The 12,780-nt window shown below is 49.9% G+C and overlaps 1 protein-coding gene across 5 annotated transcripts in view; it reads right to left on the reverse strand.

Moving 5' to 3' along the window:
- The window catches only part of SSBP2 (single stranded DNA binding protein 2), a 273,547-nt gene extending 263,876 nt beyond the window's left edge, over positions 1-9,671 (reverse strand). For all 5 annotated transcript variants that reach the window (XR_012158937.2, XM_073344389.2, XM_073344396.2 and 2 more), the window contains exon 1: positions 9,554-9,671. Coding sequence is in view for 4 of the 5 variants with exons in the window: in XM_073344389.2 (XP_073200490.1) it covers positions 9,554-9,612 (59 nt within the window). In the remaining variant the exon portion in view is untranslated. The remainder of the gene's footprint in view (positions 1-9,553) is intronic.
- Positions 9,672-12,780: the final 3,109 nt, after the last annotated feature.

Below are 12,780 nucleotides of genomic sequence, written 5' to 3' on the forward strand. Positions count from 1 at the left end.
CTATCTAGTTGGCAGCCGGTATCAAGCAAAGTGCCCCAAAGGTCAGGCCTCTGGTACCAGGCCCACAGATAAACCACTTTGTACTATATATGCCCTGGGTACCAATGCACTGGGTGCTGAGGACCACAGTGTGGGAGTTGTGCCAGGTACCCAGGCTCCAGTTGTTGAAGGTTCAGTACCAAAAGAGATGCAGTTCCCAGGTTTAATTGATACCATCAGCACTCTCAACAGTCAGTACCAGCATGCCAGAGGGACCTTTCTTCTCAGGATGTGGGCTGCCTTTTGATAGTTGAGTCTGAGATGAGTCTTGTTGCTAGACTCAGCTGACATTCGAGAGAGTCACCTATGCCTCAGCTCAGCAAAGCGGGTACAGAGGCAGACAACTGGGGTCTCTTAGTCAATGTAACCCAGAAGCTCAGGTGGAATCTCAGCTCACCAGGGTTCTCATGGAGATCCATGACCACAGGACTAGTGTCCAGCTATGTCCTACCTTTTGGTGTCCGAGGAGGCTTAACTAGAAAGCTCCAGGAGGAACACTTTTAAGCTGGTTTCTCTAGCTTCTGGGGTCCATTTAGAGAAGAAGCAACATATATTATTGTTACCTTTTTTTTTTTAACCTAAGCGGGTAGTCGAAGTTTGGGCCTTGGGGATATTCCATCTGGGAGCAGAAATTGGTTACAGTCAGGTATTTCTTTGATGCTGTTTTGTTTATTTGCAAAGAATGTACAAAGGAATCAAACAGCAGGAAACAGCTTCTTTTGTTTACAGCACCAAGAACACGTTTTTCAGCCTGCACCCTCCCCAGGTTTCTTCCAGGGTCAGACACCATGCTTTCAGCTGCTCTTTCCAGCTGTCTCTGTCTCCTAGTCTCTCTCAGTTTCTGAGTGTTCTACCTTTTTCCTTACACACACAAAACATTAACAATACTTAGCAAAAGCCCTCTGCCCATTCAGTACAAACTCCTGGGTGAGTTCACAGCCCTCTTTTTACTTAGGTGTGGGGAGAGGGGGGGTTCTGATTAATTCATCCTGACAATTATGTTAATTGAAGGGTATATTCACATTTAATCTCAAAGAGGTTTGCGATCAAAGCAATCCAGTACCTCTCAACACAACAGTACATCACTTGGGAATGGGTCCTTCTCCTAAACAAAATAGGCACCTAGAGTGCCGATCATTAAGTGGCATTAAACCCATGAGAGACAAGTTTTAAATCCCAAAGATTTTGCCACTGCTAGAGCCCCTGTTTGGGGGTGGGGTTTGGGGGGGGGTGTTCTAGCCTAAAATTCAGAAACTGACTAAAATAAAAATTTGTATTTGTGTGCCTGTATGTTGCCAACGGGCAACAAGAACAACAACACTAAACCAGCACAATGCACAGAGAAGCAGGCATCTCGCTGCCCTGGATGTTAAGAATGAACTGAGGAATGGTTGGGCCCATTCCATCTTTTATGCTCTTGAGCAATGTTCCCTCAAATTTTTGACAGGCTGTGTGCGCAAAAAATTTCTTCTGTGGAAATTTTTGTGCGTGCAGTGTTTTGCCATGTGCGCACAGTTTAGATGTGTGTGCACGCGCGCTCGCACACAGCATAGAGAGAACAGTGCTCTCACGTGGGGGGAATGAGGGTACACAGGTGTGGCCCCAACAGTCACTGTTAGCCAAAGGAATCCAATCTCGTGTGCATGGGACACCTGAGATTCAAGAGTGGAATCCACATGCACAATCACTTAAAGAAGAACCAAAATTTATCAGCTTTGCAATTAGGAGTATTATTTTTGTGTCTTCTTGGAATATATAATATGCTTTATTACAGCTGTTATTCCAGATATACAAGTAAGCTACCCTCATGTATTTTTGTATGTGCATACACCTGCCCATCTTCTACTTATTTCTTTTTGCGGTTATACTTCTTAACATCAGATTAAAACGAATTAAGCTAAAAGAAATGTTAAAACATATCCACTGATTTCCATTAGTTACTGACTGCTTCCTCCAACAAGGTTTAGATTTTTAAACTGGAGCCCCATCATGCTCTCAACTAAAATGAATGGGAGACTTGCAATTGGCCTCAATGGGACCAGAAGTAAGCCATTACTCTTTTTCAGGAAAGATTTGCTTAACATTAAAGACAGTATGCAAAAACTTAAAATTGGAATGCACAATCTCATATCGCTCATGGTGATGAATAACACAGAAAGAGCATATTTTTAGGGTGTGTTGGGGGAGGAGAAGGAGAGAACAGTACAAAGAAGGAAAGATGATCTTTTATACTTTAGCTTTTGCCACCCTCCTCCAGCACAAGATCTCTAGTCCTGCAAAACGCTTAAGCACATACTTAAGTTTAGCTCTGTTGAAATCAATAAGGGCATGGCTACACTTGCAGGTGTAGAGCACTGGGAGCTACACCAGTCTTTGGAGACTGCAGCAGGGAAAACGCTGCCGAGTGTTTACACTCTCAGCTGGAAGCGCACTGGCGTGGCCACATTAGCAGCTCTTGCAATGCCACAAAGAGCAGTGCATTGTGGTAGCTATCCCTGTGTTCAAGTGGCTGCAGAGTGCTTTTCAAATGCGGGGGGGGAGAGTGTGACAGGGAGTGTGCTGTGTGTATGTGGGGGGAGAGACAGTGGGTTTTTGGGGTGCTGAGTGTGTGTCAGCATGCTATCTTGTAAGTTCAGACCACTCTCACCCCCATCTCTCACTCACACAGTCACAGCAAGCAACATTCCACCCTAACGGTTTGCTTTATCCCAGAGCAGATAAGCATGACAGCTGTCAAAACAGAGCTTTGAAAGGGCATTTCCGCATTCCTACAGCCAATTCCAAAACAATGACAAGAGTGGCCACTTGACTTAAGGGGATTATGGGACATTTCCAGAGGCCGATCAAAGCGCAGTAATGCAACTAACTCATTCACACTAACGCTGGGGCGTTTCAGCTGAGGCACAACAAGCGTTATGCTTCGCGTGGAGCTGGATTAACAGTTGCAGAGTCCAGGCGCTCTAAGTGCCTTGCCAGTGTGGACAGGTCATGAGTTAGGGCACCTGGGGCTGCTTTAATGCGCTGTAACTTGCAAGTGTAGCCAAGCCCTAAGACTACTCATGTGCTTAAAGTTACACACTTATTATAGTGCTGTGCTGGAATGAACCTATGTATCTACAACCTGATATAGCTAATGTCTGCTATTACCACTTGTGTTATATCTAAAGTGTAATCAGGTTTATAATTGTAATTCAGCCCATTTAGGGTAATTTAGTCAGAGTTTGAAATGTCCATATACTTGAAACCTTTTCTAAGAGCACCTGCTCAGTGATGCACCAAACCTGCATCATAGTGGGTCAATGGCAAACAAATGAAAAACTTTTGTCATTTCCAAAACATTCTGGATGTGGCCCCCCCTTATCAAAATGTCTTGCGTACTGCAGCAAATCTACAGATAGGGTCCCATAATAGTATTCCTGCAACCAATACATTTATTTTTACAGGCAGCATCCACATACTGTACAATTCAACCTGATGAATCAAATCAAGATGTAAACTCAATTCTAGTAGATTTTTCAGAACAATCTGGATTAACCTGACAATTCTGTTTTCATATTTAGAAATTAAAACTGACCTCTACAGCCTTAAAAACATTTTAAGATGGCAGGAATTATCACGATGTCAGCTCTCCAGGATTTATTCAAAATAGTTTTGAAATAAAAAGTTCTACCATGAAGATCTGCTAAGAGATATGGCGGGGGAGGAGGGAAACTCAAAAACTCAAACTCAAAAACTTGTTAGTGAGTCAGTGGTCAACTTCAGGCAGAGGAAATGGCTTTTGCCTTCAGCTCTCAAAAAAAGAAAAATCAAAAAAGTAAAAGAATTGGAGATGAATTAGATATCAGCATACTCTATAACTCAGGACCTGAGAAACTGACTCACTGACTTCCTAGTGATGAGTAGGAAATTTGCCCTGGTGAGATAGGCCTAAACTATTAGTTTCTTTTAAATCTAAGCATTTTTTTTTAAAAAAATAATAATGTTTCCAACCCTTATAGTTGCAAAGATATTTTCATAATGTGAATTGATGTAATTCTGCCTTCCTGAGTTTGCAGACAAAATACTCCAGAACTTCTGCTGCTGTTCACAGATTTGTTAGTAAAAGCAGAGTCAGAAACAGAAATCACCGGTCAGTTTCACAATTTCTGTGCAGAATCCTGTGGGCACCACTGAAAATTACAGGAACTCACTCTATTGTTGCTTGGGAAATTATTCTGAACCAAGCTAGACACAGTAGCTATTCATCTAAAAGACCCAAAAAAACAAAAACCAGAAGAAGAGAGCAGAGGAGACCTCCTTCCTCACAACAGCAAGCAGGTTCAGAGAAGAAAAAAAGAAAAATCCCCATTTCTCTTCAAGCAACTGTTGGCAAAGGTCAAATCTGCAAGACACCTACCAGCCAGACTAATACCAAAGATGAGGAAGGTCAAGGACAGCACCTAAATAGAAATGCAAGCACTCTTGCCTTACCTACAGTTTGGGGGTGGAAGAAAACCTAGGGCTTTCATTAGACCTTTGATAATTAAAGTCCAATGGGAGATTTGCCTTTGACTTAAATGAGCATAGGATCAATCTGTAAAGTAATTTATTTTGGCTCTTTCGTCTTTTGTATTAGCTCTGTCCAGTAGGTTTACTCCTCTGATTAGCAGGCATCTGACAAATTTTTCAATCTCTGCCAACACACCCATACAGTCCACTGGGGGGAAAAGCACCTTGAAGTCCCTGGTTTAGAGATTTGCTGAGTAACTGCTGAAAGATCCAGATTACTGAAGATACAGACAACTATTTGTGTGTTTAAGTGAACTGAATAGTTTCTCTCCTAAATCTAATTTTGCCCATGAGTTCTTTTATACTATTTTTCTTCCTTATTAAATGTTTGTAAATACTAATGTAAATAAGTCTCCAATGTTCCACTTTTCTCCAAAAAAAGCATGGCTTGTAAGTAAAGGTATATAAGGAATCACACAGAATGTAAAAATCTGATCCCGCTCCCACTGAAATCAATTTATGGAGTTTTGTCACTGAGTGCAGTGGGAAAAGGTTCAGGCGCCAACTCTGAATTAATCCACCGCTGATGTAGAGGAGGGAGTCAGGGAAATACATTCTGCCCAGAAGAGACAACAAAAATGGGTGCTGAGAAAAATTTAAGATCCTTTTCACAATATAGATGAGCCTTATTAGATCTTGGCACAGCATTAGTAGTAGAGGGACTAATGTTGAATACAACTTTTCTGTCCATTATGCAAGTGGGGTGGCCTGACCCCAGAATCAAGTTACCATTCTTTAACTAGGATGGCGGGGAGGGAGGAGTTTCTCTGGGTTTTTTTTCCTTCCATCCATCTTCCTTTTTAATCTTTGTTCTTCAGAGCTACTCTGTTCTCCTTTTTAGTGTTTTACTTAACTGTGCTATGCCTGTTTGGTGTAGAGTTAAATACAGATGAAAATATTTCATATCTGTTCACTTTAGATTTGCTGTTAAGGTACTATAAATGAATGACTTGCCCCTGAGGTCAGGTGGGAGAGACAAAGAGAGAGTATAGGAGGAAATTCTCATAATCTTGACACTGAAAACCTGTCAAAGGCTATTATAAAGTGATATATTAGACTGAAAATTGTAAAACATACCTAACATTTTTTCTTTATTTTACTTAAGAAAAATTAAGAAACATAAAAAAATTATATTGATAGCAGCATTTAATATAGATATACCTCCAGGAAAACACCTGACACTGAGATCAGTCTATATGTCCATGACACTTGATTTTTAAAAAACAAAAGGTGTGCACAGTTTTCCACACTTCAAAAATTCTCCATCACTAATAGACTTCTTGTGAAGAATTTCTGTCACCAGCACTCATTTTCTCAGGCAAGACCCAAATGTGTAAACTCATGCTACTGTATTTTAAGAAATACTTAATATTAACCCAATTTTAACATGGAAAAAATGTATAAAATGCATAGCTAGTAACAAATCTCCAAGATACGTAAGCATAGATAACTAGATGTGACAGTATACAGTTAAACTAAACAATTTTGCATTCTACAAACTTTCCCAGATATTGGTCTCTAACACAGTATGTGATCACATGTGTGTGTGAGAGAGACAAGGAGAGACAGACACCCCTGTACAGCAATCACCAATTTTTTTAAAGGGTTCAGTATAAAAAAAGCTGTGTTACAACCATCGTGAATTCCTTAGGAAACATTATAACAAACTCATATATTTCTTGTTTCAAAACTATACTCTTTTATAACAGTGATTAACTTTTTAATATAATTATTTGTCACAGTCTACTGTGATTAAATAAATGCTTTACATCAGTTGAGTCAAACATCCTTTCTATTCCTAGAGTTTTCAAATCAACACAACTTCATTCATGTGTTGGAAAGAGGTTTCCCTCTGTAGGGATACTCTTTTTGATCTGATGACAAATGTTCTCAGTAGAACCAGATTCAGACATCTATTCTGGGGAAAATACCATAACAAAGACAAAACCAAAATTTTACAAACCCAGGGAAGGAAAAATATCTCGTAATGTATCTTGTTCTACTGATAAGGAACTTGAAAACATCTAGTGCAAAAATTCTGAAGAGAGAGAGAGAGTGTGTGTGTGTGTGAGAGAGAGAATAATGACATGCCACAGCAGTAGCCAAGTTTATTTCTGAATTCTAAATTATTTTCATCCATAAATGTAGTCAACAAAAATACTATGTAGTAATCACTCAGTCAATGGTTTAAAAGCGATCCTCCTGAAATGTTGTACATTCATAAGGTAATCCTTACATGAGCAGTACAGATTTCCAGCTGCTAGTTGTAATGAATGGGAGATGGAATGTATTTAAATCAAATAGCACCATCTAGCAAGCCCCCCATAACTTCACATAGGAGGGTAGTTATTACTTGGTGATAGCTCAGTTTGGCAGGCCTCACTTGTAGAATATTAAGGATTTTGATACTGCACGTTAAAGTAGTATTGCCTTATTGGTACAAAAGTTTGGAGGAAAAGTAAAGTAGAGAGAAAAAGATATATATTTTAACGTTTCAGCCCTCAGATTAAAAAAAAACAATACTGCAAAATCTTCATGATGCAAGCCATACAGGAAGTAAAACTAAACTAAATCTACAAAGGTCATCATTCTGAAAGTCAGATTTTTCTGAGGATCCCCTCACAGATTCAACAGCAAGATAATATTAGTTGGTTGGATTTTAGCACTTTTCAAAGTAGATGACACACAGTGGAAAGTACCAGGCACAAAACAGCTGAAATTCTTCTACAATTTCTCTACACAAGTCTAACAAAATGATGTTTGTCCTAATGTATGGTAATTTAATTCTTTTTGCTAAATATTTTTGCAAGAAGCACCAACAGTTGATTAGTCTGTTCAAGTTCTGTCTCAAACCCCATACCAGCAATTCTCATTTCCTGTCAACAATTCCCTCCGCCTTTGTACAATTCCCTATTTCAAAGTTATACATATAGTTCCCAAACATCACGCAATAAAAATGTTTTAAATCTCTTCAAGCATCTCCCTCTCCTTTGTCTCTCAGCAAAGATGCCTGGCCTGCTACTGCTCTAGGAAGTGTGTGTGTGTGTGCCAACCTCTGGAATTAGGAAGTGCTGCTCCTCTAAAATGCTGCAACAAGGAAAACTTTTAGGTGAAGGTTCAAGACACGCTGCCTGAAGGAAACTCATCAGTCATGCCTGGACTATTCATTTTCATGTTAAATGCAGTTCTGGGGTGGTGTGCAATGTGATGTGCAATGTGATTTCTGCACAAGATATATACAAATAGTTTTTCTGGCTGGAAGTCCCCTCGCTCCCTCAATGGCTTTATCCTGAGCTTTCACAGGCTGCAGCAGACTGACTGAATGGTCCTGGCCAGAAGAATTGAAGCCACATACTATACACTTCCTTCTCCCCCTCTCCTGTACTAAGCCCATCACACATGGGCTCTTCCTCCTACTTCACAGTAAGTACCTCCTGTCTGTGCTTCACAAATCTCAATAATGCAAACCAAGTCTGCAAGTACAGCAAACTTAAAGGAACACCATCAACTTGAAAGTCACATTTCTGTCTAAGCATGTTGAACCTACTATAATTACCAATAATATCTAACAGTACTATAACTGAAGGAAGTTAACCAAGTCACTTTACTTCTCCATATTTTTCCAGTTTATTTATTTTGTGCATTTGGTTGTGCTGTGTATAGTCAGTTTCACTGTTTCCCCAGACACTCAGTCAGTTTCTCCCTCCCCTAAAAGGCATTTGTAAACATAATCAGGTGAACAGAAATACACCTATACAATTTATTTTAAAGGGTGTTTTTAAAAAGATCAAGATATGAGAAGCCTCCTTTGAATATCAAAAACATTTCTGAAGATTAGTCAGTTTTTATAAATTCAAGTCCTTGGTGTCCCTTTAACATGTGCGTTGGGGATACACGGGAAAGGGATGCCTCACTGCCATAGAACAGAGATCCTTCTAATTGTCACTGGTTGTACTGTTGGCACTATCCCACCACACACCTACAACTACACAAAAGCCCCCCACAAAAAAATCAGTACCATGTCCCCTTCTTCCCCAGACCAACAGGCCCTCATAATATCTCTGTATTCTTCCTACACAACCTCCTTTTCCCCTTCTCCTCCAACCACAACAACATCCCCACTAATCCCTTTTCCCCACCCACAACAGCCCCAGTTTCACTCCCAAGGAACAATGCACAGCCCACCCACCCCCAGCCCTTCCTCCCCTACACACACTAACCCGCTGTCCTGCCCCCACCCTAGGGAGGGATGAGGCTGGGAGAGCACATCAGGGCTCTGGCGGGGAAGGACAGGGGGAGATATTAGGTCCTGATAAAAAGTTGAGAGCTGCAGAGTTGCAGGCAGCACAGGGAGCTTCTGCCTCTCCCACCCCAGCGGGAGCCCCACAGCGGCGCCCCCCAGCAGCACAGGCTAGGCTCTTTGTCACCAAAGTTAGTCCAACACTTCCCACCGGCACAGACCCCCTTTGGGGACGGGGACAGGGGAGGGGGGGCCTCCCCCAACCTTCCGCTCCTTGCCCTAGACCGTCACCCTCCAATGCGAGGGGCTCAGCCCCCGCCCGCGCTGCACCCCCACCCCACAATGCGCGGGGCTCAGCCATCACCTGCCGTTCACCCCGCGACGGGCGAGGGGTTCGGGCGCCTCCTGTCCCACCTCCCTGCCGAGCGCGGGGAACTCAGACACTGCTGCCTCCGCCACCCCCCAGCAACGAGAGCAGCTCGCAACCCCCCGGCCCCTTCCCCCAGCTTGCCAGCGAGGGGCTCGTGCACCCGACTCCTAACCCTCGGGTCCTCCGCACCCCAAGCCCTGGCTCCCCGCTCCGGCTCCCCGCTGGCTCCCCTCAGCTCCGCGACCGTGCGCGCGGCCCCCTCTCCGGCGAGCAGGAAAGTTACTTTGTGCAGGGTCTGTGAAGGTGTGTGCGCCCCCCGCCCAGTCCGCCTGTGCGGTCCGGCGGGCTGTACTCACTTCTCCCTGGCCTGGCTGTCGGACGGGACGCTGCTGTTGCTCTTGCCTTTGCCGTACATGCCTGCAGAGAGCTCCGACTGTCACGCACCTGTCAACCCATCACAGCCTCCCCAGGAACAGCCCCGTCACCATGGAGACACTGCCACACACACACACCATTGGTCCGCTGCACGTTCGGGCACGCCCACAACACAGTGATTGACAGGCGGAGACCAGGACTGACTGCTCCCTCCTCCTCCCCGCTTCCCCCACCCCTCGGCTCCTCCTCCCCCTCCCCTCTCCCTTCTCCAGCGCAAGGGGGAATTTGAAACGGTTGTAGAAGGATTTTAAACAACTGGCTGTTCTGTGCGCTCGACACCCCCCCTCCGTCGCTGCCGGAGAGGGAGAGCGCTGGGGAGAGCGGGAAAGTGCGGACTGGATTCCACAGCCAGCGGCACCCGGCTGCTTCAGGCCCTCCTCCCGCCGCCCAGCCAGCCACACGGGCAGCTTCAGCCCCCTCTCCCCCCGACCAGCTAACCAACCGTCCCCCCTCCTCCCCCACTGCTCTACCACCCACAGGCCGCCGCGCCGGGCAACGAGACCTGCCCCACGGCTCAGCCAGCGGCAGGCGCGTTACCCCGGCCCTGGTGTTCAGTGGGGGAAGTGAGACCCCCAGACAGCCAGCCTCTGCCCCACTGCTCAGCCGGCCTCAGCCCCCTACCCCCCACTGCTCAGCCCCCAGCACAGCCGGCCTCTGCCCCCCTCCCCACTGCTCAGCCCCCAGCACAGCCGGCCTCTGCCCCCTACCCCCCACTGCTCAGCCCCCAGCACAGCCAGCCTCTGCCCCCACCCCCACCCACTGCTCAGCCCCCAGCACAGCCAGCCTCTGCCCCCACCCCCACCCACTGCTCAGCCCCCAGCACAGCCGGCCTCAGCCCCCTACCCCCCACTGCTCAGCCCCCAGCACAGCCAGCCTCAGCCCCCTACCCCCACCCACTGCTCAGCCCCCAGCACAGCCAGCCTCAGCCCCCTAACCCCCCCACTGCTCAGCCCCCAGCACAGCCAGCCTCAGCCCCCTAACCCCCCCACTGCTCAGCCCCCAGCACAGCCGGCCTCTGCCCCCTAACCTCCACTGCTCAGCCCCCAGCACAGCCAGCCTCAGCCCCCTACCCCCACCCACTGCTCAGCCCCCAGCACAGCCAGCCTCAGCCCCCTACCCCCCACTGCTCAGCCCCCAGCACAGCCGGCCTCTGCCCCCCTCCCCACTGCTCAGCCCCCAGCACAGCCAGCCTCAGCCCCCTACCCCCCACTGCTCAGCCCCCAGCACAGCCAGCCTCAGCCCCCTACCCCCACCCACTGCTCAGCCCCCAGCACAGCCGGCCTCTGCCCCCCTCCCCACTGCTCAGCCCCCAGCACAGCCGGCCTCTGCCCCCTACCCCCCCCCACTGCTCAGCCCGCAGCACAGCCAGCCTCAGCCCCCTACCCCCCACTGCTCAGCCCCCAGCACAGCCAGCCTCAGCCCCCTACCCCCACCCACTGCTCAGCCCCCAGCACAGCCAGCCTCAGCCCCCTACCCCCCACTGCTCAGCCCCCAGCACAGCCGGCCTCTGCCCCCCTCCCCACTGCTCAGCCCCCAGCACAGCCAGCCTCAGCCCCCTAACCCCCACTACTCAGCCCCCAGCACAGCCAGCCTCAGCCCCCTACCCCCCACTGCTCAGCCCCCAGCACAGCCAGCCTCAGCCCCCTACCCCCCACTGCTCAGCCCCCAGCACAGCCAGCCTCAGCCCCCTACCCCCCACTGCTCAGCCCCCAGCACAGCCGGCCTCTGCCCCCCTCCCCACTGCTCAGCCCCCAGCACAGCCAGCCTCAGCCCCCTAACCCCCACTACTCAGCCCCCAGCACAGCCAGCCTCAGCCCCCTACCCCCCACTGCTCAGCCCCCAGCACAGCCAGCCTCAGCCCCCTACCCCCCACTGCTCAGCCCCCAGCACAGCCAGCCTCAGCCCCCTACCCCCCACTGCTCAGCCCCCAGCACAGCCGGCCTCTGCCCCCCTCCCCACTGCTCAGCCCCCAGCACAGCCAGCCTCAGCCCCCTAACCCCCCCACTGCTCAGCCCCCAGCACAGCCAGCCTCTGCCCCCTAACCTCCACTGCTCAGCCCCCAGCACAGCCAGCCTCTGCCCCCTAACCTCCACTGCTCAGCCCCCAGCACAGCCGGCCTCTGCCCCCTACCCCCCACTGCTCAGCCCGCAGCACAGCCAGCCTCAGCCCCCTAACCCCCCCACTGCTCAGCCAGCCTCAGCCCCCTAACCCCCCCACTGCTCAGCCCCCAGCACAGCCAGCCTCTGCCCCCTAACCTCCACTGCTCAGCCCCCAGCACAGCCGGCCTCTGCCCCCTACCCCCCACTGCTCAGCCCGCAGCACAGCCAGCCTCAGCCCCCTACCCCCCCACTGCTCAGCCCCCAGCACAGCCGGCCTCTGCCCCCTACCCCCCACTGCTCAGCCCGCAGCACAGCCGGCCTCTGCCCCCTACCCCCCACTGCTCAGCCCCCAGCACAGCCGGCCTCAGCCCCCTAACCCCCCCACTGCTCAGCCCGCAGCACAGCCAGCCTCAGCCCCCTAACCCCACCACTGCTCAGCCCCCAGCACAGCCAGCCTCAGCCCCCTACCCCCCCACTGCTCAGCCCCCAGCACAGCCAGCCTCAGCCCCCTACCCCCCCACTGCTCAGCCCCCAGCACAGCCAGCCTCAGCCCCCTACCCCCCCACTGCTCAGCCCCCAGCACAGCCAGCCTCAGCCCCCTACCCCCGACTGCTCAGCCCCCAGCACAGCCGGCCTCTGCCCCCCTCCCCACTGCTCAGCCCCCAGCACAGCCGGCCTCTGCCCCCCTCCCCACTGCTCAGCCCCCAGCACAGCCAGCCTCAGCCCCCTAACCCCCCCACTGCTCAGCCCCCAGCACAGCCAGCCTCAGCCCCCTACCCCCCACTGCTCAGCCCCCAGCACAGCCGGCCTCAGCCCCCTACCCCCCACTGCTCAGCCCCCAGCACAGCCGGCCTCTGCCCCCCTCCCCACTGCTCAGCCCCCAGCACAGCCAGCCTCAGCCCCCTACCCCCCCCCACTGCTCAGCCCCCAGCACAGCCAGCCTCAGCCCCCTACCCCCCACTGCTCAGCCCCCAGCACAGCCGGCCTCTGCCCCCCTCCCCCCACTGCTCAGCCCCCAGCACAGCCGGCCTCAGCCCCCTACCCCCCCA

Source organism: Lepidochelys kempii, chromosome 5 (genome assembly GCF_965140285.1).
Source record: "Lepidochelys kempii isolate rLepKem1 chromosome 5, rLepKem1.hap1, whole genome shotgun sequence".
NCBI lineage: Eukaryota > Metazoa > Chordata > Testudines > Cheloniidae > Lepidochelys > Lepidochelys kempii.